At 42.8% G+C, this 27,987-nt stretch overlaps 1 protein-coding gene across 1 annotated transcript in view; it reads right to left on the minus strand.

The window, feature by feature from the left end:
• Positions 1-27,987, minus strand: part of LOC122461348 — a 236,386-nt gene that overhangs the window by 66,545 nt on the left and 141,854 nt on the right. The window contains exon 6 of the mRNA XM_043545689.1: positions 9,386-9,485. Coding sequence (XP_043401624.1) covers positions 9,386-9,485 — 100 coding nt within the window. The remainder of the gene's footprint in view (positions 1-9,385; positions 9,486-27,987) is intronic.

Raw genomic sequence — 27,987 nt, forward strand, 5'->3', positions numbered from 1 at the left:
TCCTCCTGCTTCCAGCCCCCTCTAGCCTTGGCCCTCTCTGGCTTGGGTATACCAGCCAGCAAATCCTTCTTTTTGCTCTCCTGCCTTAAGATAACTAAGTGACAATCACTACAGAAATATTCAAGATAAACAGACAACTAAACAAACACATATAAGCCAGCTCCTCAAAGGTACGTGACATTTTTGCATTTCTTAGCTAAGACGTGAGTAGATAAGTATTAATGTTTTTATTTTTGTAAGTGAAGTCAGATTAAATATGACTAAATTCCTGTTTACTGGGTATGAAGATACAGAAAATCAGAAAACTTTGTGTTCTGAGGAATTTACCAAATGAACAGTAAATATTCACCTGCTGCTAAGACCAACTGGTTGTCTTCAATTTAATCTAAATATAATTAAACAAAGAAATAAAGAGGAGATCAGGATTCCACTTACCAATTTGGAACCAAATAATTCAAACAATCTTTCACTCTAAAGTTGCAGCAGCATAAGAAAGAAAGTCAATGCAAATCCTTTCTTTTACTTCTACACCAGTATTAATTTCTAGTTAACTAACCCAGTCAACAACTTGAAGGAAAGTCACAATAGTTTCATAAATCATTATAGAACAATATATACAGGGGGAGTGGCTGTGCTTCAAGAAATTTCCACAAGTAACTTTTGTAACATACACAAAGCAGTTGGCAAAGTAAACATGCTTCCAGTGGAACCAGCTGCTGTGTAAGTTCTAACAGTTACTTTGTGTAATGGAATGTCTTAGCAATCAGTTAAATTTCTTAAAGGTGACTCTGACAGATTTTTTTTTGTAATTGGATTTATGCCTGTTATTGTTTCTTGATGGTGTATAAAGAAGCCATAAAAGTTTTTCTCTGCTTGTCTTTTTACCTTAAATATATCGGTGTTGAAACTGGTCTTCCCTAGTTTTAACAGGGAATTTTTTGAGGGTATCAGAGATGTGTATTATGAATTCTCATACCTTAACTGAACGGGCAAGCGTGTTGAGCCTTTAACAAAGCCACCCTCTCTCATAAATTTTCATTAGGCACTGAAGCTAAACAAAACTTAGTAAAAACAAAAAACAAAATGTAAACACATGGTGGTCTCAGGGCAGCCCTGCAAGTGGCCCCTCATCTCAGTTTTCCTTTTGAGTCCCCAGTAACTGCAAAAGAGCTTATTGTCTAGTCTATAATCATAGTTTATTAGCAAAAAGCCATAACCAAAAGTCTCAGGACATATTTCATATGAGACAGCCCCAGTACAAGTAGTCTTTAAAACCCAGCTTCATTCTTACCGTAGCTGGACTCTGCCAGGATAGCCACCCCAGCCTTTTCGTCCAGGGTGCTGCATACCTGCTCTTCCCATTGCAAACTCTCACAGCCACTCTACTGGGAGCATCCTTGACAGAGGAGCATCCTTCACTACTGCTGATCCTCTCATGGTTTCTCTGGGGCCCAGCTCTGCAACAAGGAGACCTCAGTGGGTAAGCTCCTCTTGCCGTTCCCCTTTCCTTAAGCCCACTCTGGTCCTTGGCTCCAGCTCTCTGGCTTAGAGCCAGCAAGCATCTCCCTCTGCTGTTCCTCCTGCTTCCAGCCCCCTCTAGCCTTGGCCCTCTCTGGCTTGGGTATACCAGCCAGCAAATCCTTCTTTTTGCTCTCCTGCCTTAAGCCCTTTTCCAGGAACCACCTTCTCTCTAGCTCGCTCGGGCAGCTCTCATCTTCCTCTTTTCCTGACTGAACCAGTCTGCCCTGCCTCTTCTTTTCCCTCACCAGGCCTCTTAGGACATGTCTACACTGCAATGAAACAGCCCTGCAGCCTGAACCCTGTGAGCCCAAGTCAGCTGGCACAGACCAGCTGAGGGTGCCTAGTTGCAGTGTAGACATACCCGTAAATATGTTCTAGACTCAGGAAGTGTAGTCCTAGGAAATAGAACAATTCAAATGTTTCCGAGTGGCTGTATTAAATGCAGAAAAAATGCCTTGCTGGACAAATCAGAGTTGGTATCATCAACATTAAGAAACAGATAATTTCTATATACAAAATTAACCAGAACTGTTTTTATGCTACAACATGATCAAGAGCCAGACTTAACACACTTAGAGGCATATCACTCAGTCACGTGGTGATGAGACGCTCAGATATTAGGGTGCTAAGCACAGTATAGAAATCTATATAGAATAGAATACAGACAATTGTTTGGATACAAGACTTTCAAGCACTTTAGCCAGAAATAGTACATTAGCTATTGGAAGGCACATACTCCAAAATCCAATGCAGCTTTTAATTGAGCACACATCTAGTCTAATTTAATGGAATTGGAACTATACCAAAACTTAAAGACAAATCAATAGTTTGTGTAACAAATGAAGAACTCTAACTGGTACATTGGTTCAGAAGGTCAGCAGGCCAGGAATCAGAAGTCAACATTTTTTCCCCATTATGTTTACTGAAATCTTTTGAGAGAGATACAAGGCATTACACATATCCACAAATACAGTAAAAATTCATGGTAGTTGACAGACGAAATAAGGATAATACAATTTAGAAAGACATTACAGGACTTACAATATAATAAGTTCTGAATAATGCACGGAGGATAGGAGCATGGTAGATTTATCTGTGGCAAAACTACAGGGAAGGCAAAATAATAATAATAGATTCTATATGTAAATAATGCTTTTGATCCTGAAGGATTCTAAAGAGCTTCAGAAGTTACAAAACACACTACAACAAAAATAGAAAGCAGACACTTCCTATTTGGGGGTAGAGGGTAGGGTACAGTCAATGAGCAGAAAACACAATCAGTAGTGAAGGGAAAGAAAATCTGGTTAAAAGCATATGAGCAAACTCATATCCTAACTAAAGTTCCCTGGGACCTTTCATGCCCATTAATAGTAGAAAAAACACATTTGTTTTTAAATCTCATCCACAAGATCCTCCAGAATAAACTGCATAGTGTTTAGTGTAATTATCTCAGTAGGAAAATATGCTGAATTTGCCTTGCTGGAATTTGGGAGGGGAAAAAAAAATCACACAGGTTTCCACACATTCACAAAAATTTCATAAAGAACATCATCTTCTCCACCTTTATTGTCTTGATAAGTTCTTAAAATCAAGCACCAACAATGAAAGGGATGGCATTAACAACATATTGGTTGGGCTTATTTTGTGCACTGTCAATCAGACAGCTGGCAAGAAACACACAGGACAAGGTACCTTGAGAGATACTACATGTCCAGTGTAAGATCCCCAGTTACACAGACTCCTAGAAAGTATCTGCAGTATAACAGCAACTTCTAGAATTAATATCCAAACAACGGTAACATGACTCAGATCTAAACCAGAGGTGGCCAACCTGTGGCTCCAGAGCCACATGCGGCTCCTCAGAAGTATAGGCACCAACTTGTATAGGCACCAACTCCAGGGCTGAAGCTACAGGCGCCAACTTTCCAGTGTGCCGGGGGGTACTCACTGCTCAACCCCTGGCTCTGCCACAGGCCCTGTCCCCACTCCACCCCTTCCCACCCCCTCCCCTGAGCCTGCCATGCCCTCACGCCCCCCCCCCCCCCGAGCCTCCTGCACGTCACAAAACAGCTGATTGGGAGGTGTGGGGAGGGCTGCCGGTGGGTGGGAGGCGCTGGGAGCTGGGGGTGGGGAGGCTGATGTGGGGCTACTGACGTATTACTTTGTGGGGCTACTGACGTATTACGGCTCTTTGGCAATGTACATTGGTTAATTCTGGCTCCTTCTCAGGCTCAGGTTGGCTACCCCTGATCTAAACAAATTCCTCTTATCTCTTCCATATGTAAATAGCCATGTAAGTACCAAGGCCCAGAATTTCAGACTTGAGTGTCTAAAGTCAGGAACTTAGATCCAGATTAAAGTACCTAAATGAAAGATTTTCAGAGATGCTGAGCACCTATAGCTCCCATTGACTCTTATTTAAATGTCTCACTTTAGGCACCCAAGTTTGAACTGTATGGCCTGGTTCTCCTCTGCTCACAGCCACTGGGAGCAGCTAAATGGCTGTGAGATCCCAAACTAGATTACAGGGAATCTGTACCATTCATGATTGTACCAAAAAAGCAATGGTGGGTGAGAATGGTTTTAGGTAGGTCATTATCTCTAAACTACTTTGCCCTGAATTTGTGTGACAACATTAAAGTTTTAAAACCTTGGTGTAGTGCTCCATCTGATAATCCCATATACGCATACAAGGGCAGCAATTGGCTAATATAAAGGAAAATACCTATCGACACAGGAAGTCACAAGCTTTGGAATAGAGGAGAAGATGGAAATCCACAATACTGAGGTCTCAACAGGAACAGACTGGGAGGATGCTAAGAATTCAAATAATAAATGTTTTTATTCTATTTCTAGATACTGAATTCTCACCCAGTCTCTTTAATGAAAGGTAGAGGTAGAAATTTTTCTAATAATAAATACAAATTTTTTGGGTCAAAATATTTTTTTTCAAAATAATATATATATTATATATAAACAAAGTGTGCTTTTTCTTATTTTATTTAAAATTGATCAGAAATATTACTGAAAATGGTTATCAAAATGTTTCATTTACCAATTACTGGGTAATCATTTTGGTAATGCTTTTGATAATTTTTTCCTCCCAAAACAGGCCTTTTTTTAATTTACAAAAGAAAAAAAGAATCTATTTGAAATACTTTGAAATGAAAACGACTTCCAAATTTTGAAACTTTTCAAAGAAATAGATTTTAATTTTGTAACCAGCTCTATTCAGAGGTTATTTCAAATCAGTTGAAACACCATTTCTAGTTAAATATCCCAAAAGAGGCTCAGAGGTCTTAACTTATCAAACATAGTAGTAATTTTGACATTTTCCACAGTCTGAGGAAAGAATATAATTTTGACTGTTTTATAGAGGGGCATATAGGAGACATCAAATCTGGAGGGGATCATAAGGTGGAATTATATCTCTTCAGGGACACAAGATCTCCAAACACTGTAACCTACAATAGCAACAACCACCATCACCATTATTACCACAATTACTTATGCAGACTCATCCGCCCCATTCCAGCTTCATTAGTCACTATAGATTTGTCCCCTCCCTCGCTATCAAAGGTATACTTGCTGGTAAAGAAATCTCTATGAGAAGAGCAAGCCGTCTCAACCCCCACAGAACTGACCCTAGAGCCAAAATGTAGCACACGTATCCTTTCCTGATTGGGAGATGTTTGTTAAAGGATCGAATTCTATTGTCTAAATCCAGTATGGCTCAGCTATTCTGGCCCTTAGGAATCTTCATGAGCTCTAAAACATAAATGGTTGCTTAAAGGACTTCATATTTAATTTTGTGATAAGCCTGTGACTACAGACACTTCTTTATTAAAAATATTGTATACGCTAACACAGTCACCAATAGTTCTTCTCCATTCTGTTACTTTATGAAAATAAAAGGATTAAGAATGATTGTGTTGTCTGTCAATATGCTACAGGGGAGATGTCTAATAGCTTCTCACATATGAAATGTGTAGATCAATCATCATCTCTAGAGTATATATTTCATATGGTTTCTTGATAAATTCCAGTAAATAAAGGAAGAGAAGGAGATGATGCCAAAAGCACAATATAACTTGGAAACACAATTCCCACCCACCCACTTTACAGAAAAACTACAAAGAAACATAAAAGATAAAAGAAAGAAAATTCAATCACTTAGAGCCAGACTCACCCTGACACTGGAAAAACCACCTTGCGGGGCAGAAAACTCACAAGCTGCAACTTACAAACTTTCCTCCTAATCTGCCCATTACAAGTAGATAAAGAAAAGGGATAAACAGTTTTACCCCCACTACATAGAAGGGGCAGGAGGGCTTGTCCACTTAAACCTATGGATGTTCCCACATTACAATCAATCCTGGGACCCTCACATGTGGAGGCTAATGCCTCTGCACAGCTGATCTTCAGGGGCTGTTGGCCCCACCAATGGCCGCCTTCAAACTCTTCCCACAGAGTGGTTTTTCTCAGGGAAAGCTTTCTTGCAAAGTGCATCATCTCCATCCAACTTCTCTGTACCCAAAGTTCTCCATACCCAAAGAGCCCAAAACCTATGTACCTAAGAAGGGCTTTTGTGAGTCAAGACAAATCATGAGACCGTGACACAGAGCTCATCATCTTCCAATTCAATGACCCCCAACCACTCCTCTATAGGCCTATATCCTGGTGAGACTACATCTTCAAAGGTGCACCATGGCCAGAGGCTCCTCTCTTGGCAAGGGGAGAAGGTGGGCAATGGAAGACATGGTGGCCTCATGGTAGATGTAGTCCAACCGGGGAGACAGGTTTACAGAGGAGAATGGGAGCATGAGGCACACAAACAGCAACTCCCAGAAGGCACCATGGCAATATATCTGAATCAAAATAGTTACGGTTTTTAGCTGAAATTTTTCTGAATTTTAATTTTCTATAGAAAAATGCCCATTTTCTGACCAGATCTACTTCAAACCCTGCCCCTCTTTTTTGTTTTGATAAACTTTCTTCCTTCTCCCCTTGCATATGGAAGGGTCCCCGTCTAAAGAATATCACTCAGGAAGGCTCAAATTGGGAAATAAAACAAAGGTAGTCTGCCTAGCTTTGCCCACAAGCCAAGTTTCACCTACTCAGGATGCCAAAATGAGATGTTATTCACAAAAGCTTGTGCGGATGTTTAAAATGTGACCATGTATTCTCTGCTGGCTTCTCAAGCTTCAGCCCTTCTCAGTAGTATTCAGGGTTGGGTTAAAAAAGAGACACAACCAGCATATGCCTAGGGTCCTATCACTCAGAGTCATGTGATATCAGAATGTACGCTTTGCTCTCATGGTTGCTAAGAAAGCTTGAAACTGAGTGGTGGTATAGCTGCAGCAGAGATATCTGTCTGAGTCTTCAGTCTAGCACAAAGGAAGAAGCAGCAGCCACTAGAGACAGGAAGGTAGTTGCCAGGCCTTACATCCCCCATCACAGCAGATCCATGACTCTAGCCATTTTGAAATGGGACAGCTTGGATGCCCTCTCCAGCTCTGAAGTATTGGCTCCCCCTTGCTAGGGCTCAGATGCCCCTCTGGGCTCCATTCCTCTCATCTGGGTGTTTTGGCTTGACAGGTCAATTTAGAAATGATGGTGTTCTCCCAAGTGCCATCTACTTCTGGCACCATCATGAGATGCCACTCTCCATAGATTGTACAGATCTTTACAGTAGCCTCCCGTTCTTTTTATAAATGATTTGATCAACTTTTAAATAGATTAAAGTATACATTATATTAAAGTTACATGCCAACAGGCCCCACACACTATTCATTTCTCAGTGGTATTGTTTCAAGCTGTGGGCAGACATAGGAAGACATCACTCAGTAGTTATACTTGGTTCACGTTTTCAAGCTTTCATCTGCATTTATAACAGTTAGAGACTACTCTTTTAAAAAAAAAAGAAAGGTGAGATTCTGGAGAAAAAGATGGCAGCCTTAACCTGCATAACTCCACCATGGATTCACCACTGGTGAACCATGCAGCCATCCAAAACTCATGTCAGTAAAATCTTTATACTATACCATGCTCTCATGCATTCCATATTTATATGGATTTGACAGATGCGCGCACACACACACACACTCACTCTAGAAAGCATTCATTCATTCATTCATTCAGCATCTGATTCCATTTAGAGCAAAAGGGGATTAAATATAACTCTTAGTTTTCAAAGAAACAGCGAATAACTGCAGATTACAAGGTTCTACGGTGGCACAAGCCTACTGAAAACAGTCATCACAAAGTAAAAAAATAAAATATAAATAAAAGGCAGGGGAGGCTGAACAATCCAAAACCCCAAAGATATTACCTGTAATACAGACACTAAACAAAAGAATTAATAATGGGAAGAATCTGAACAGATTAACTCAGAAGCAAGCTTTCTTTTACTAATACTGAATATCTTTTTTCATTCACTTATCTGAACACATTCTTGTCACTGGGCATTTAGACATACATACTGTAGAATACCTTAGTGCTTGCAATCAGAGTGTATCCATTATAACAATGGAAACCAAGCCTGAAATATTTCAGCTACAACTGGAGGATGCCTCCACTATGATTGCTTTACAGAATGCTTAGGAACTCTATACTTCATTGAAAGATTTCACATAGCTACCATGAGGTGTCTTGGAGAAGATGTGGGAAAATAAGGATATATACTTTATGTCCATTTTTCTGTGAGACAGAATTCCCGCAGTCGCTATTAAAATGGCTAAAAGAAGATACTCATTCAAAAGAATTTTTGTTCAGTTGGGTTACTAGGGAAACCTGAGTTGCCTACAACCAGTGAAGTTTTAAATTACACAATGAATGCATGGATCCAGACATGATCCTGCTAGGTTCTGGAAAGAAAACCCATGCTGGATTAAAGGTTTTGGCGGTTAAAAGACATTACTGTACTAGCAGAGATGTTAGCTGAAACTACACAATAAAGGGTGATGGGTTTCATAAAATACAAGGTCTTTTTTATAGAAAGTCATGGAATTACCACATGGTTTGAAAAATCTTCTTGGGTTTAGAAATGTACGTTTTATATCTAATTACATATGAGATATTTAATTTGGGTTTTATATTTCCTTTTAAATAATTATTGCATAGTATTGGAACCATATACGTATGTACATGTGTATCCGTCTTCTGGTGGAAGTCTCCTCATGAGGGAAGTTTTGGAAAGTAAAGTGAGCTATTAAACAATTGTCATAGGCAAAGTCAAATGAGCATTTGATCTGTCATACAAGGTGCTATGGACAACTCAGCATTTTTGCCATTTTGTAGCCAAAAGTCGCTAGGAACTGTTACCAGCACAGTACACATATGTGCGTGTGATTTATGAATACTGGAAAGTAAAGGAAGATATTTTCATAATGAACAAGCTATGCAACAAAACATACCTACTACCGTGCTTTGCCTTTTAGCATAATGTTATTTATATAGCATCAAAAATGTAGTGGATATGTCACAGACACATACCCATATATAGACAGTGTCTCTTCCCTAAGGAGTTTACAATGTGTAAACAAAAGTTAGGGAAGAGATTAGAAGCAAGTGATTAAGCAGCGATGTTTAGCTGGCATCTTGTTAACTTCAGGGTTTGATTTATTTTTTTCCTCTTCTCTTGAAAAGAAAACCAGGATTAAGAGGCCTAAGGAAAACAAAATTTTTTTAATTGTGCTAATTTAATATAGAATGTATAGATTTGTGATGACATCAAAAGATATATCTGTGTGAAATATGCAAAGAGTGCTTAAAATATAAAAAATAATCAGTAGAAACATACATCAGATAGCTAACTATGCTATTCTCACATACGCAGACTAATATTATTGAAAAGAAAATTTACCTTAGGAAGATTCAGAAGAGGAAGATGTGAAAATATATTTGATTCTTGGCCTACTCCTCCAGAATTTGCATTGTCCATAACAAGACCCTGACAGGGATGCCTATTAGAAAAACAAAGCAGTAAGCTATTCAGTACTCCATTTACTTCAACGTTCCATTTATTGTTTATAAATACCTAAGGATTGAAAGAATGAATGAATATTAAATATCAGATTAAATGTCTAAAGCTTATTTTAAGATTCCCAAATATATACATTCTCATGTTTTCCACAACAGCATCATTCCCTTTATGAGAACGTTCTCTCTCTGGGAATATTTCCTGAATTCATTAAGATTGTCTTCCATCAACCAAGATGTCAGTTTTTTCAAAGCCGCCACCACATCCCATCATGTCAATTTTCTCAGCTTTATTTAAAGTTTATTTGGCACCAATTTAAATCTTTAAATCTTTAAAAATGGACTAAAGTTTGAATACATGATTTACAGAATACAATCTTTACAAACATGTTTAAAAATACTCAGAAATTTCTTCCCACACTTAATAAAAAAAAATACAAGTTAACAGGAACAACAAATTCAAAGGTTAAAATTAAATTTAGTAGCAAGTACTTTGCTGCAGTGTGACTTTCACATAATTACTACTGCTTTTAGACTATGAACTAAAGTAACATTTTTACCCTCATTTGTCAATATAAATGAAATGGATGTTGCTATATTAATAATGAATGTGATATAAGAAGAAAAATAAAGATAACATATATGAAAGGCTTCTTGCCTGGAAACTGACCTTTTCAAGTTTATTCCAGTAGCAATTTACTGGCTCCTAATTACTGTTCAATATTCCTCTCCTACTAGCACATTAATAACAATAAAAGAGGCTAGCAGCTATCACAGCTGATTTAGAGGTTCAAATTCTTTACTGTAGCAATGGAGATGGTTTTTAAAAAGGCAAAATGCCAGTCATGAGATCCTATCAGACTATTGGTAAACTACTGACAGCAGCACTACAGCAAATCGATCAACAATGCAAAAAGCTGACAAGGAAAGACAAAAATAAAGACTTGCACGACTTTGCAGTTTACAGGCTTTTGTTATGAAATTGTGCTGTCTAACTAAATTTCAACTCGTATTGTTGCAGGAAAATTCTAGTTTTTGTTTATAGGACAAGCCATCAATATGCAAGTAAATTTTCAAATATGATAGACATTCACAGCTTAAATAACCTTACCTATTACTCATTTTAGAGACACTGGAGAAAGGAATAACTATGCCTAAAGGCACATATTGTAAACCTCTGAAGACAGTAAGGATTAAAAGTGACTTTTTTAAATGAAGATTTCTGGTCATATGAGTTGTTATTCTACACAAAGCTCATTACCAGTTATTCCAGGTTGCTATTTTTAACTAAATTATTTCTGTTACATTCAAAATCGAGTTGGGAAATAAAAACCTCTCAGGTAGCACTAATTGTCTTTTCCTCACATGCATAAAAACCTGTGTAACTCACTGGATTAGATTACAAGCAATCAGTGTTGTTTTTCATTTTAAACAACCCCCAGTAAAGCTCATTTATAAACAGGCGAGTTGCACTGTTAATTTATTAATGGGTTTAGTGTAGTATATAATGGTATCATCAATACCAAAAGCACTTCTGCTAATCTAACTAATCAGAGTTCTGGGAGCATAAAAATAACCTGACTTTAATCCACGGCAATAAAAATATGGAAAAAAGAAAACAGGCATGCAACATTTAAAAAGTCTTTCAAGATAGGAGGTTGACAAGCTTTGGAAAATAGAGTGTTATACATAATAGTTTTATAAAGCAAAACTGGCATTTAGTACTTTTGACTGTTTTAACTAAAATGAGAACTATGTTAAAGTGGAGGAGAGATGTTAGGTTGTCAAAAGGTAGTATACAGTATTTCCCTTCCCACATGCATATGTGCAGAGTTTAAAGCCAAGTTTAGGTAAAGACTACATCTATTGTTACAATCAATTAACCAAACTAAAAATCATTTTTAAAGATTCTACATGAACTTTAACATAGATTATTATATATTTTCAAAACCCATGATAAGCAGTGGCTTTAACACTTCATTTTAATACATGAATTTTCCTGTATTCATGCTGACTATATAAGTAATAATTAGTTTTTGGGGGGCGCCTTCCTGCAGTCCAACCCCCAATCTTCTGCTAGACCATTACTCCCACATCCTGCAGAGGGCATGGCAGACAGCAGAGCAGGGAATGTTCAACCTCTTTTGCAGCTAAAGTTCACCTCTTCCCACACATGAGCCGTAGGAGAATTGTCAAGGAGTTTTTCTCCCTGCAAGAGTTAAGATGTTTGTTTGGCAAGCCTTAGTTGGCTCCTTGGGGGCCAACAACCCAATGCACACACCTAGAAAACCTATTAGGCTTGGCAACAGGCCTAAGAGCTCACTGAGATGGCTTGTAACCCCAAAGAGCCTCCCATGGTTTATTCATTATTTGTATTATGAAAGCAACCAGAGGCCCCCCATCAGGCTGAGGGTCCCTTCTGCCGGACACTGTACAGGTGTGAAGTACAAACACAGTCCCCTTCTCCAAAAACATTACAATCTTTTAACAGAAGGGTGGGAAGGGATGGATGAGGTAACAATGTAATAAGAAAGTTCCCTACTCTGGAGCAGTAGTTACAGCTTGCCACCTGGCTAACCACGGTCAGTTGGCAGGGAATTGTAGGCGGAATTGTGTGAATAATGGATTTTTTGGTTTACTGGCAATTCCAAAATAATCGGGGGGAAAAAATCATTTGGCATCAAACAAAATGTTTTCAGTCAATTTCAAGAGCTTAATGTTTTTAATGTATTAAAAATAAATGCGAAGGAAATTTCAAAATTAAAAGTCATTTCAAACTGAAAAACCAAAACATTTTTATTTTTTCAGATTTTTGTTTTGTTTTGTTTTTTGTTTGGGTGGGATGAGAGGGTTCTTTGATATGATCAATATGGCAAAACTGACACAAATTCATGAAACTTTTCAGGGTCACTAAATCTACTTTGGCTGACAATTTTCACCCAACTCTAGTTGCTTTCAGCCCCAAGAAACCAGTCACTTACCCCAGATCAATTAGTACCCTAAATCTTATACCAAAGACAACGCCTGTAGCCAATCCTGTAATAAACTATCTTATTTCTTAGTCCCAGTTAGTAAAAGTTTAGAGAGTTATTTACAGGTTAAAAGAAGCAGACATATACACACAAATGAATTGCAACCTAAATCACACGAGTGACAGAGTTGCAGTGATCTAACAATTCAAAGTGTCTTTCAGGGTAAACCCAGGGATAACCCTGGGGGAACCCTCACTTCAGTTTAGAGTCTCTGGCCCTGTAAGAGTTCAAACAGCAAAGAGATGAAAAATCTTCATGTCAACTGTTTTTATTTCCCTCTTCTTGTATTCAAACCAATGGTACAAGGCCTTCTGCATGTACTCCTCCATGGGTGGGTGGGACAATTAACAAGGCTTTTGTCCTATGTTGGTCCACTGAATTTTTGATAGTCCTTCTGATGCACAGAGGGGATCATTCTCATGCCTGGTTCACAAGTACAGAGCAAACATTTTCAAAGTTATAAAGCGAAACTTACATATAACCACATAGCATGGGATACAGACATTACAAGTGAAATTAATGCCTGTAGCAACTTACAAGCATTTCATAGAGTCTAAGCGCTAAATACAGTCTTATAAAACCAATACTATTTTGAAATAAACTAACCTAGTCGCAAGCTGGTTTGGTTTCCAGCTATGAGTTTGCCAGTTCTTAGCTATGCCTGTGGCCTTGGCTTGAGCTGGCACTTGATTTACGAGCATCACATGGAGAAGATCATAGCAAAATTCGATTGCCCGGAGAAATTCATCGCAATGGTTCAGCAATTCCATGATGGCATGTTCGCTCTCGTTGTGGACAACAAGTCATCTGAACCATTCCCAGGCACCTATGGAGTCAAGCAGGGCTGTGTGTTGGCCACAACCCTCTTCAGTATGATGTTCTCTGCCATGCTTACAGATGCCTTTCATGACTGTTACACAGGGATTCACATCAGATACTGGACTGATGGCCAGCTCTTCAATTTGAGGAGACTACAGGAAAAGACAAAGATACAAGAAGTGATTGTTTTTGATCTTCTCTTTGTTGATGACTGTTCCCTGAATGCCAAATCTGAGTCTGACATGCAGCGGAGTATGGACTATTTCTCTTCAGCTTGTGACAACTTTGGTCTCATAATTATCATCGAGAAGACAGAAGTGATGTACTAGTCTGCACCAAGAAACTCTTATGTGCAGCCTACTATCCAATGAATGGCCAAACCCTCCAGGCAGGGACAAGTTCACCCACCTCGGCAGTACATAGTCACGTGCAGTTCATATGAATAATGAAAACAACGTCAGAATTTCCAAAGCAAGTGTGGTCTTTGGCAGACTACGCGCAAATGTGTGGGAGCACAGAGGCAATAGTTAACAAACAAAACTGAAGGTATACAAAACCATCACGTTTCCAACTCTGACGTTGAAGTGACCTTGTGCAACCTCTCTCTTGCCTTCTTTATGAAGTAAGGGCATGATAGCTCCCAGCCTCCTGAGTTACGGGTGAGTTAAAAAAAGCCAGCGCTCCGCGAACCAGCTGAGCGGCGGGGAACCAGCTGAGCAGCGGGGGACAGCAGAGCAGCAAACAGCAGGAGTTTGCCTGGGAGTTCGCCTGGAGTGAGCCCACTGAGGCTTACACCCTAACGACTTCTCTGAGTAATTACTGCATCTCCTGAGGAAGCTCATAGTAGAAAGGTAATATGGATGGGGACTTCAACTGTTGTGACCTGCACTGGATGTGCCATGTTTGTCTTTCTTCCAGAGGACAGAAGCAACTTTGTCTGTACAAAGTGCAAGCTGGTCTCCATATTGGAAGAGAAGGTTCAAGGTCTGGAGCAACAGGTATCGACCCTGCGTTGCATAAGAGAAACTGAAGACTTCCTGGACAGACGTTAGGATATGCTTCTACAGGCACATGGTTCTGAAGATTCAGAGCAGGCTGCGCAGCACGGACAGGAGGACAGTGAAGAAATCTGGCAACACGTGACCTCCAGAAGAAGAAGGGGGAACGTCCATGTACCAGCAACGCGGACACAGGTAAGTAACCATTTTCATGTTCTCTCCACAGGTACCATTGCGGGGAGTGGCCCAGATGATAGGTCTGGGGGAAGGGAGCAGAAGGAGACTCCACCAGTTGAAAGGCATGAGATGCACTGTCCTAAGGTTGGGGGTTCCATGACCACCACTCCCAAGAGAAGGATGTGGGTGGTGGTGGTCGGGGACTCTCTCCTCAGGGGGACTGAGTCATCTATCTGCCGCCCTGACCGGGAAAACAGAGAAGTCTGCTGCTTGCCAGGGGCTAAGATTCGCGATGTAATGGAGAGTCTGCCAAGACTCATCAAGCCCTCGGACCGCTACCCCTTCCTTCTTTTCCACGTGGGCACCAATGATACTGCCAAGAATGACCTTGAGCGGATCACTGCAGACTACGTGGCTCTGGGAAGGAGGATAAAGGAGTATGAGGCGGAAGTGGTGTTCTCATCCATCCTCCCCGTGGAAGGAAAAGGCCGGGGTAGGGACCGTCGAATCGTGGAAGTCAATGAACGGCTACGCAGGTGGTGTCAGAGAGAAGGTTTTGGATTCTTTGACCATGGGATGGCATTCCAAGAAGGAGGAGTACTAGGCAGAGACAGGCTCCAATTAACGAAGAGAGGGAAGAGCATCTTCGCGAGCAGGCTGGATAACCTAGTGAGGAGGGCTTTAAACTAAGTTCACCGGGGGAAGGAGACCAAAGCCCTGAGGTAAGTGAGGAAGCGCGATACCGGGAGGAAGCACGAGCAGGAGCATGTGAGAGGGGAGGGCTCCTGCCTCATACTGAGAACAAGGGGCGATCAGCGGGTTATCTCAAGTGCCTATATACAAATGCACAAAGCCTGGGAAACAAGCAGGGAGAACTGGAGGTCCTGGCAAAGTCAGGGAATTATGATGTGATTGGAATAGTGGGATAACTCGCATGACTGGAGTACTGTCATGGATGGGTATAATCTGTTCAGGAAGGATAGGGAGGCCAGAAAAGGTGGGGGAGTTGCACTGCATGTAAGGGAGCAGTATGACTGCTCAGAGCTCAAGTTCGAAACTGCAGAAAAACCTGAGAGTTTCTGGATTAAGTTTAAAAGCCTGAGCAACAAGGGTGATGTCGTGGTGGGAGTCTGCTATAGACCACCGGACCAGGGGGATGAGGTGGACGAGGCTTTCTTCCGGCAAGTCGCAGAAGCTACTAGATCGCACGCCCTGGTTCTCATGGGCGACTTCAATCATCCTGATATCTGCTGGGAGAGCAATACAGCGGTGCACAGACAATCCAGGAAGTTTTTGGAAACTGTAGGGGACAACTTCCTGGTGCAAGTGCTGGAGGAACCAACTAGGGGTGGAGCTCTTCTTGACCTGCTGTTCTCAAACCGGAAAGAATTAGTAGGGGAAGCAAAAGTGGATGGGAACCTGGGAGGCAGTGACCATGAGATGGTCGAGTTCAGGATCCTGACACAAGGAAGAAAGGAAAGCAGCAGAATACGGACCCTGGACTTCAGAAAAACAGACTTTGACTCCCTCAGGGAACTGATGGGCAAGATCCCCTGGGAGAATATCATGAGGGGGAAAGGAGTCCAGGAGAGCTGGCTGTATTTTAAAGACTCCTTATTGAGGTTACAGGGACAAACCATCCCAATGTGTAAAAAGAATAGTAAATATGGCAGACAGTGAACAGTGAAAACAGTGAAATCCTTGCTGATCTTAAAACACAAAAAAGAGGCTTACAAGAAGTGGAAGATTGGACAAATGACCAGGGATGAGTATATAAATATTGCTCGGGCATGTAGGAATGGAATCAGGAAGGCTAAATCACAGCTGGAGCTGCAGCTAGCGAGGGATGTTAAGAGTAACAAGAAGGGTTTCTTCAGGTATGTTGGCAATAAGAAGAAAGCCAAGGAAAGTGTGGGCCCCTTACTAAATGAGGGAGGCAACCTAATGACAGAGGATGTGGAAAAAGCTAATGTACTCAATGCTTTTTTTGCCTCTGTCTTCACGAACAAGGTCAGCTCCCAGACTACTGCACTGGGCAGCACAGCATGGGGAGGAGGTGGCCAGCCCTCTGTGAAGGAAGAAGTGGTTCGGGACTATTTAGAAAAACTGGACGTGCACAAGTCCATGGGGCCGGATGCGTTGCATCCGAGAGTGCTAAAGGAATTGGCGGATGTGATTGCACAGTCATTGGCCATTATCTTTGAAAACTCATGGTGATCGGGGGAAGTCCCAGAAGATTGGAAAAAGGCTAATGTAGTGCCCATCTTTAAAAAAGGAAAGAAGGATGATCCTGGGAATTACAGGCCAGTCAGCCTCACCTCAGTCCCTGGAAAAATCATGGAGCATGTCCTCAAGGAATCAATTCTGAAGCACTTAGACGAGAGGAAAGTGATCAGGAACAGTCAGCAAGGATTCACCAAGGGAAAGTCATGCCTGACTAATCTAATTGCCTTCTATGATGAGAAAACTGGTTCTGTGGATGAAGGGAAAGCAGTGGACGTGTTATTCCTCGACTTTAGCAAAGCTTTTGACACGGTCTCCCACAGTATTCTTGTCAGCAAGTTAAAGAAGTATGGGCTGGATGGATGCACTACAAGGTGGGTAGAAAGTTAGCTAGATTGTCGGGCTCAACTGGTAGCGATCAATGGCTCCATGTCTAGTTGGCAGCCGGTATCTAGCAGAGTGCCCCAAGGGTCAGTCCTGGGGCCGGTTTTGTTCAATATCTTCATTAATGATCTGGAGGATGGTGTGGATTGCACCCTCAGCAAGTTTGCGGATGACACTAAACTGGGAGGAGTGGTAGATACGCTGGAGGGTAGGGATAGGATACAGAGGGACCTAGACAAATGGGAGGATTGGGCCAAAAGAAATCTGATGAGGTTCAACAAGGACAAGTGCAGAGTCCTGCACTTAGGACAGAAGAATCCAATGCACCGCTACAGACTAGGGACCGAATGGCTAGGCAGCAGTTCTGCAGAAAAGGACCTAGGGGTTACAGTGGACGAGAAGCTGGATATGAGTCAACAATGTGCCCTTGTTGCCAAGAAGGCCAATGGCATTTTGGGGTATATAAGTAGGGGCATTGCCAGCAGATCGAGAGACGTGATCGTTCCCCTCTATTTGACATTGGTGAGGCCTCTTCTGGAGTAGTGTGTCCAGTTTTGGGCCCCACACTACAAGAAGGATGTGGAGAAATTGGAGAGAGTCCAGCGAAGGGCAACAAAAATGATTAGGGGACTGGAACACATGAGTTATGAGGAGAGGCTGAGGGAACTAGGATTGTTTAGTCTACGGAAGAGAAGAATGAGGGGGGATTTGATAGCTGCTTTTTACTACCTGAAAGGTGGATCCAAAGAGGATGGATCTAGACTATTCTCAGTGATAGCAGATGACAGGACAAGGAGTAATGGGTCTCAAGTTGCAGTGAGGGAGGTTTAGGTTGGATATTAGGAAAAACTTTTTCACTGGGAGGGTGGTGAAACACTGGAATGCATTACCTAGGGAGGTGGTGGAATCCCCTTCCTTAGAAGTTTTTAAGGTCAGGCTTGACAAAGCCCTGGCTGGGATGATTTAGTTGGGATTGGTCCTGCTCTGGGCAGGGGGTTGGACTAGATGGCCTTCAGAGGTCCCTTCCAACTCTGTTATTCTATGATTCTATGATAGGCCTTGGTCAGCAATAATGTGAACTGCACAGAAAGATTAAAAGAAGATGTGCAACCAGAAACCATGATCTCCAGGCTCCTAAACCAGTGAAGCTTCCCATAGGCCAAAGGGTATTCTGTACATGATGTCTCCCTTTCTCATGACTGACGTACTTTTGTGGGCAGGCATGACAGGACTACCAGATGTGTGACATTATGCAGGTCTGACAGTAGAGTCAATGAGATGAAAATCTATGTACACTGAGTCCCCCTCCTGGCAGCCTAGGGCTCTTTTAAATCGAGGTACAGACACAAACTGATGCATCTTATAACTGAGGAGAATGAGAGACTATAACTTTGCACTTTAGGTCTGTAGCCTTTTGGGAACTGTAATTTAGAAACTCACTGGCCATTTTCTTGTAGGCATTATGGTTCATGACAAATGAAATAAAAAAAATATGTTATATTAAAAAGCAGTGATGGTGAGTTAGCTGATCAGTTTGCAGATTAACTGTGGGTTATTAACTTATGGAGATTAACTGTGGGTTATTTTTCATTTTGTTATTGGGTTTACTTTTGGTTTTTAATGTTTTGGGTATGGAATTAGGTGTAACCTCTTCCTGTAGTGCAACAGCCAAAAGATCCCTCTTCTAGTACAGCTCAGACATGGTTAGAAGTAACTAGGGAGCAGACAGAAGGCTGATTCTAGCAGCAGGCACTAGGCCAGGAAGTTTTAACGCTTGTTTGTGCTGTAAATTAGCAAATAACTCCCCAAGTGTGCGAGCACAGGGGTAGAGGGAGGGAAGAGAGAAATAGCTGGCTTTTTTCTTTTGCCCCTTTTAAATCAGTATTTTTTATATATAACCTTGCCTCTTCAATGAAATATTCTGATCTGTCATTTCTATTATTTTTATTGTGTTAACTTCACAATTGAAGCACCTGTGTGCTGTGGGCACACAATGAAATTACAGTAAACTGCTTTTACCACTACTTATATTTATTGGCCCGGCCAAGCGATGATGTCATAATAATACCTTATCTAACCCCTTCAGCATATAGTGTAAGAAATATATTTGGGTTGAGAGCAGTGACAGATTAGCCACTGGGTCAACAGGGCCCATGCCCAGGAGCCTTGGACAATTGGAGGGCCCTGGAAAAATGGGCACCCCTGCACCCTGCTCGGTGCTCCTGCCAGGGATTGGGGGAAGCCCCTGTACGCCGACAGGAGCGCATGATGGGGGGCGGGGCAGGGCAAGCCCCCGCACCCTGACCCCACTTCCCTGGCAGGAATACCAGGGGGAGGGCAGAAGAGGGGGGACTGCAGGTGGAAGGAGTGGGGACGGGCCCCCAACTTGCTCTGGCCCACGGCCCCACAAAACCGTAATCCTCCTTTGGCTGAGAGAGAACATACTTTAACCCAAACATACCAATATTACTTTAGCCTTGTCTGCAATGATCTTCAGCTAGCCTCATCCAATACATAATCTCATGCAGACACCAGGTCATTCAATCTACTGCACTAGCATGAGAGTAGAAACTAAAATGTAGAGGATACTGAGCCCTCCACTTTACAAGCCTTCTCCCCACATCATCATATACATCTTGAACAGAAGACGTGACACAACAGAACCCTACATGAAAGTGTCCTTGGAGCAGATGAACAATTGCCAAAAACCACCACGTGATGCTTCTCACAATGAAGAGCTCAGTTATTTGGATCCTAGTTAGAGAATATTCTCTTGTGAAATGTAAATGACATCCCTTTCATCTGACCCATCAGAATGTACCTTCAGTAGCACCAAGTGTAGCAAAACTTCGTATCCAAGCCCTTACTCACAATGGCGAGCATCTACTCACTCAAGTAGTTACATTAAGTTCCATAAGTTTATTCACACAGATTTCTCCCCAGGTTGAGAAAGGGCTTCACAGATTGGCCCACTGTGATTTTATAGTAAGGTAAAAGAATAATATATGAATCTTCTGAAACCACAAATGTTATTTTGCACAGACTCTCAGTAAAACTGGATATTCACCTGAAAAGATTAGCCCATAATGATACATACATAACCAGAGTATATGACAACCTACAGGCTTCAAAACCTGAAACCACAATGCTAGCAGCACAAGGGTCTAGCTTACAGTAAAAACCGGGTAATTTAGATAATAGAAACAAACATAAAATTTAGCTGTTTGTGGGCTTTCGGGAGGGCGGGGGGCATGTCCTAAAAGCTTAACCCCCCATCACTTGAATTAAAATAGCTTTTGCAGACACCTCATGGCATGCAATAAAATAATCACTGAAAGGGTCCATAGCTCCAAAGCCAGCACCCGAAGGCAAATAATGAGTTATTACTGCTAACACTTTTAATTGTTAGAATAGAATAAACATCCTAAGGACCTACACAGAGCAAAGGGGATGCTGAGTTCCAGGGCCAGAAGAGAATGATTAATTACTTTTTCATGGACCATGCCGGATACTGCTGAGACTATGCTCCTGCATTAAGGGCATTGTAAGATTCAGCCTGAGAGCCTAAAAGTCCATCTTCAGAACCAGACAGACAACATTTTTGGAGTGATTTTTGAGTATTATGTAAGTATATAATGCAAAAGAGAGAGGACGTAGTTTCTCCCACTCATATTATTATTGCCCCTTCTTCTGACACTAGTGTCCTGTTTCGGACAACAGTCTTTGCCAAGCAGTAGTAAAATTCTGGGGCTTTGCAAATCATCCTCCTAGCGGAGGAAAAGTCAGTATACAGAGTCTAGGTGGATTCTAAGGGTATGTCTACACTACGAAATTAGGTCAAATTTATAGAAGTTGTTTTTTTAGAAATTGTTTTTAATATAGTCGATTGTGTGTGTCCCCACACAAAATGCTCTAAGTGCATTAACTCAGCGGAGTGCTTCCACACTACCGAGGCTAGCGTTGACTTCCGGAGTGTTGCACTGTGGGTAGCTATCCCACAGTTCCCGCAGTCTCCGCCGCCCATGGGAATTCTGGGTTCAGATCCCAGTGCCTGATGGGGCAAAAAATCATTGTCGCGGGTGGTTCTGGGTACGTCGTCAGGCCCTCCCTCGCTCCCTTCCTCTGTGAAAGCAATGGCACACAATCGTTTCGCGCCTTTTTTCCTGAGTTACCTGTGCAGACGCCATACCACGGCAAGCATGGAGCCCGCTCAGCTCATTGTCACCGTATGTCTCCTGGGTGCTGGCAGACGGGGTACTGCATTGCTACACAGCAGCAGCAACCCATTGCCTTGTGGCAGCAGATGCTGCAATAGGCCTGAAAACCATCGTCATTGTGTCCGAGGTGTTCCTGGCCGCCTCGGTAAGTTCGGTCAGGAGCGCCTGGGCAGACATGGGCACAGGGTCTAAATTAGGAGTGACTCAACCGGTCATTCGCTTTAGTCCTGCAAGCAGTCCTATTGTACCATCTTATGGTGAGCAGGCAGGAAATGAGGATGGCTAGCAGTCCTATTGCACCATCTTCTGCCGAGCAGCCAGGAGATGTGGATGGCTTGCAGTCCTACTGCACTGTCTGTTGCCAGCCAAAGATGTAAAAGATAGATGGAGTGGATCAAAATAAGAAATAGACCAGATTTGTTTTGTATTCATTTGCTTCCCCCCTCCCTCCCTCCCTCCCTCCGTGAAATCAACGGCCGACAATCGTTTTGGTGAGGTCTGCAGGGGCACCTTGAAAACTTTAATGGAGATTCAGTCCTGCCTGAAATACCAGAGGGAGGGATAGCCTAGTGGGTTGAGCATTGGCCTGCTAAACCCTGGGTTTTGTGTTCAATCCTTGAGGGGGCCATTCTGTGTGACAGTTGTTTTTGTTTCTCCTTGATGTAAAGCCACCCCCTTTGTTGATTTTAATTCCCTGTAAGCCATGTTGTCAGTCGCCCCTTCCTCCGTCAGAGCAACGGCAGACAATCGTTCCGCGCCTTTTTTCTGTGCAGACGCCATACCACGGCAAGCATGGAGCCCGCTCAGATCACTTTGGCAATTAGGAGCACATTAAACACCATGCACATTATCGAGCAGTATATGCAGCACCAGAACCTGGCAAAGCAAAACCAGGCAAGTAGGCGACGTCAGCGCGGTGACAAGAGTGATGAGGACATGGACACAGGCTTCTCTCAAAGCACGGGCCCTGGCAATGTGGGCATCATGGTGCTAATGGGGCAGGTTCATGCCGTGGAACACCGATTCTGGGCTCGGGAAAGAAACAGACTGGTGGGACTGCATAGTGTTGCAGGTCTGGGACGATTCCCAGTGGCTGCGAAACTTTCGCATGAGTAAGGGCACTTTCATGGAACTTTGTGACTTGCTTTCCCCTGCCCTGAGGGGCAATAATACCAAGATGAGAGCAGCCCTCACAGTTGAGAAGCGACTGGCAATAGCCCTGTGGAAGCTTGCAACGCCAGACAGTTACCGGTCAGTCGGGAATCAATTTGGAGTGGGCAAATCTACTGTGCAGGCTGCTGTGATGCAAGTAGCCAATGCAATCAAAGATCTGCTGATATCAAGGGTAGTGACCCTGGGAAATGTGCAGGTCATAGTGGATGGCTTTGCTGCAATGGGATTCCCGAACTGTGGTGCGGCCACAGACGGAACCCATATCCCTATCTTGGCACCGGAGCACCAAGCCGGCGAGTACATAAACTGCAAGGGGTACTTTTCAATAGTGCTGCAAGCACTGGTGGATCACAAGGGACATCTCACCATCATCAACGTGGGATGGCCGGGAAAGGTACATGACGCTCGCATCTTCAGGAACTCTGGTCTGTTTCAAAAGCTACAGGAAGGGACTTTATTCCCAGACCAGAAAATAACCATTAGGGATGTTGAAATGCCTATAGTTATCCTTGGGGACCCAGCCTACCCCTTAATGCCATGGCTCATGAAGCCATACACAGGCAGCCTGGACAGTAGTCAGGAGCTGTTCAACTACAGGCTGAGCAAGAGCAGAATGACGGTAGAATGTACATTTGGACGTTTAAAAGCACGCTGGCGCAGTTTACTGACTCGGTTAGACCTCAGTGAAACCAATATTCCCACTGTTATTACTGCTTGCTGTTCGCTCCACAATATCTGTGAGAGTAAGGGGGAGACATTTATGATGGGGTGGGAGGTTGAGGCAAATCGCCTGGCCGCTGGTTACGCGCAGCCAGACACCAGGGTGGTTAGAAGAGCACAGAAGGGTGCGGTGCGCATCAGAGAAGCTTTGAAAACCAGTTTCATGACTGGACAGGCTATGGTGTGAAAGTTCTGTTCATTTCTCCTTGATGAAACTCCCCGCCCCTGGGTTCACTCTACTTCCCTGTAAGCTAACCACCCTTCCCTCCTCCCTTCGATCACCGCTTGCAGAGGCAATAAAGTCATTGTTGCTTCACGTTCATGCATTCTTTATTAATTCATCACACAAATAGGGGGATAACTGCCAAAGTAGCCCGGGAGGGGTGGTGGAGGAGAGAAGCACCGGGAGGGGTGGTGGAGGAGGGAAGGACAAGGCCACACAGCACTTTAAAAGTTTAAAGCTTTAAAACTTATTGAATGCCAGCCTTCTGTTGCTTGGGCAATCCTCTGGGATGGACTGGCTGGGAGGCCGGAGGCTCCCTCACCGCATTCTTGGGCGTCTGGGTGAGGAGGCTATGGAATTTGGGGAGGAGGGCGGTTGGTTACACAGGGGCTGTAGCGGTGGTCTGTGTTCCTGCTGCCTTTCCTGCAGCTCAACCATATGCTAGAACATATTAGTTTGATCCTCCAGCAGCCTCAGCATTGAATCCTGCCTCCTCTCATCACGCTGCTGCCATCTTTCAGCTTCAGCCCTCTCTTCAGCCCGCCACTTACTCTCTTCAGCCCGCCACCTCTGCTCCCGGTCATTTTGTGCTTTCCTGCACTCTGACATTGCCTGCCTCCACGCAGTCGTCTGTGCTCTGTCAGTGTGGGAGGACAGCATGAGCTCCGAGAACATTTCATCGCGAGTGCGTTTTTTTCGCCTTCTAATCTTCGCTAGCCTCTAGGAAGGAGAAGATCCTGTGATCCTTGAAACAAATGCAGCTGGTGGAGGAAAAAAAACGGGACAGTGGTATTTAAAAAGACACATTTTATAGAACAGTGGGTACACTCTTTCATGGTAAACCTTGCTGTTAACATTACATACATAGCACATGTGCTTTCGTTCCAAGGTCGCATTTTGCCTCCCCCCACCACGTGGCTAGCCCCTCCTCCTTCCCCACGCCCCGTAGCTAACAGCGGGGAACATTTCTGTTCAGCTACAGGCATACAGCCCAGCAGGAACGGGCACCTCTGAATGTCCCCTTAAGAAAAGCACCCTATTTCAACCAGGTGCCCATGAATGATATCACTCTCCTGAGGATAACACAGAGATAAAGAACATGTTGTTTGAACAACAAACATACACTGCAATGCTTTGTTCTACAATGAGTCCCGAGTACGTGCTACTGGCCTGGAGTGGTAAAGTGTCCTACCATGGTGGACGGAATAAGGCTGCCCTCCCCAGAAACCTTTTGCAAAGGCTTTGGGAGTACATACAAGAGAGCCGCGAATGCCAGGGCAAATTAATCATTAAACATGCTTGCTTTTAAACCATATATACTATTTTAAAAGGTACACTCACAAGAGGTCCCTTCTCCACCTGGTGGGTCCGGGAGGCAGCCTTGCGTGAGTTCGGGGCGGGGGGGTACTGTCTCCAGGTCCAGGGTGAGAAACAGTTCCTGGCTGTCGGGAAAACCGGTTTCTCTACTTGCTTGCTGTGAACTATCTTCCTTGTCCCCAAAACCTGCTTCCATGTTGCCTCCATCTCCACTGAAGGAGTCAAACAACAGGGCTGGGGTAGTGGTGGCTGAACCCCCTAAAATGGCATGCAGCTCATCATAGAAGCAGCATGTTTGGGGCTCTGACCCAGAGCGGCCGTTTGCCTCTCTGGTCGGCTTGCCTCAGCTCCTTAAGTTTCACACGGCACTGCTTCGGGTCCCTGTTATAGCCTCTGTCCTTCATGCCCTGGGAAATTTTGACAAATGTTTTGGCATTTTGAAAACTGGAACCGAGTTCTGATAGCACGGATTCCTCTCCCCATACAGCGATCAGATCCCGTACCTCCAGTTCGGTCCATGCAGGAGCTCTTTTGCTATTCTGGGACTCGGTCATGGTCACCTCTGCTGATGAGCTCTGCACTCACCTGCAGCTTGCCACGCTGGCCAAACAGGAAATTGAAATTCAAAAGTTCGCGGGCCTTTTCCTGTCTACCTGGCCAGTGCATCTGAGTTGAGAGTGCTGTCCAGAGCGGTCACAAAGAAGCACTCTGGGATAGCTCCTGGAGGCCAATACTGTCTAATTGTGTCCACAGTACCCCAAATTCGATCTGGCAAGGCCGATTTCAGCACTAATCCCCTTGTCGGGGGTGGAGTAAGGAAATCGATTTTAAGAGCCCTTTAAATCGAAAAAAAGGGCTTCGTTGTGTGGACGGGTGCAGGGTTAAAACAATTTAACGCTGCTAAATTCGACCTCAACTCCTAGTGTAGACCAGGGCTAAGTATAATTTGCTTTATTTAGATACATACACCAGTCCTGAAACAGAGACAATCATAAAGAGCATGCAGGTAATCCCTTTCTTCCAGAAATTTCAAGTCACAAACTAGTAGACTGTTTGCAGAGAGCTTCTCTGTTCCACTAATTGTCTCCAAATATAGTGAATAAAGCAGAGAGCAAACTCTGCTATCAGTCACAGCTGCGCTCCAATGAATACTGAACCAAACAAACAACAAATCAGCATTCTTCAAATACTAGAGATTTGCTCACATACTAAGAAAAATAACTTAAGACAATGTGTAACAGCACCATCTGGTGCCTCTTGCCATAACATTATATATTTAACATTTCTACAAAGTGTTGTAAGAAAAGACAGACAGCAAGAAGAGAAAGAGAGAGGAAGAAGTTAGTGAATGAGGGATAACATAGGGTATCCAGAGGAAAGAAAAACATTCAACCTAAGGTTTCAGAGTAGCAGCCGTGTTAGTCTGTATCCGCAAAAAGAACAGGAGTACTTGTGGCACCTTAGAGACGAAACAAATTTTTTAGAGCATAAGCTTTCGTGGGCTACAGCCCACTTCATCGGATGCATAGAATGGAACATATAGTAAGAAGATATATATATATATACACATACACACACACACACACACACACACAGATAAGTTGGAAGTTGCCATACAAACTGTGAGATGCTAATTAGTTAAGATGAGCTATTATCAGCCGGAGAAAAAAACTTTTGTAGTGATAATCAAGATGGCCCATTTAGACAGTTCACAAGAAGGTGTGAGGATACTTAATTTAGGAAAATAGATTCAATACGTGTAATGACCCAGCCACTCCCAGTCTCTATTCAAACCCAAGTTAATGGCATCTAGTTTGCATATTAACTCAAGCTCACCTAAGAGCAGACTACACATTTTTGAAAGCAGTAGATGCTCTAGAAGTACTTCAAAAAACACAAACTTGTTTGACAGGAGTTCTTTACTGAGGTAAGATAATGGAAACTTGATCCTCTGATATAGGATATGCAAGGAATTCCTGCTCTCCTCCTTACCAGTGCTTGTGGGCAAACTGTTAAGCAGAAGTAGATAAACACAAAGAAAGTAGCCTGTGTCAACTGCATCGTGTGCCAACAGAATTTTATCAATAAGAAGAGTATTATTTGCTCATTTGTAAAGTAACTTGCATTTGTATTAAAAACTCTACTGCACAAACATATAATAGTAACAGAAATAACATTAAAAACAAACATTTTCCAAACAAACTTTAAAAAAATAGAAAGCATAATTCATGCATCAAATACGCATGCACATTTTGTATGAGTGTTCCATCAAGTAAGTTGTCTGGCTATACCAAAAGGACAGGAGACATTACATATGGTTTTAATCAGGCCACAACTTTATTATCAGATGTCTTGGACTACCCAGCAGATAAAAATGTACAGTTCAAGTAACCCCATGTTCATTTAATAACTTCTTGGGAGGCTTCCACAAGCCCTCACCCCCCTCTTTTTCTATCCAGGTCTCCCCGCCAACCCATTCCTGGGACTTAGCCCACTTTAACATGATGGTGATAAGAAAGGGGGGTTGGATCTCTGCAGTACCAATCACAGGAGTCCCCGAAGCTTCCCCGCCCCCCCCCCCCCCTCCATTCTGTTCCTTTAACCAACTTTTCCTTTCAAGTCCTTTACCAGGCCATTTTTATCCAATCATTGTATACCTTCCCTATGGAGTACCTGCACGGGACATCCACCCCACTTATATAATGAGTTGCAACACATAGCCTACCTCCCTTCATGCCACACATGAACAAAGCCCTCCCTGATCCCGCTGCGGGAAAGGCAAAAAAAACCCCAACTCCACCTAGGTAAAACTGGTGGTAAGGGAAAAATTCCATCCCCCCACTTAAAGGTGCAGTGTGATCATACTAGCAATGTGAATTTCAAAATCTAAGCACGTGAATAAAGACTATTAAGAATAAAGAAAATTATCAAGAATTTGCTCAATAACAATTAAGAGAGGGACAGAGGGAATTGTTATAATGAAAACATGAAAAGCAGCATATTGCTGGGGAGGGAGTGTTAAGTTTCATTTAGTATGTAATGATTGTGTTTTTAGGTGAGTTAAAAAGTGTTGTGTGTGTATGTGACAGAACTATAAAGTGCTCATTTACTTAATTTCAAACTTTTCAATAACTTATTGCCAGAATATCTTTTCTCACTGTATGAAATATTCAAACTTTATACAGTAAATTCAACAGAGAATT

Source organism: Chelonia mydas, chromosome 1, assembly GCF_015237465.2.
Source record: "Chelonia mydas isolate rCheMyd1 chromosome 1, rCheMyd1.pri.v2, whole genome shotgun sequence".
In the NCBI taxonomy this organism is placed as follows: domain Eukaryota; kingdom Metazoa; phylum Chordata; order Testudines; family Cheloniidae; genus Chelonia; species Chelonia mydas.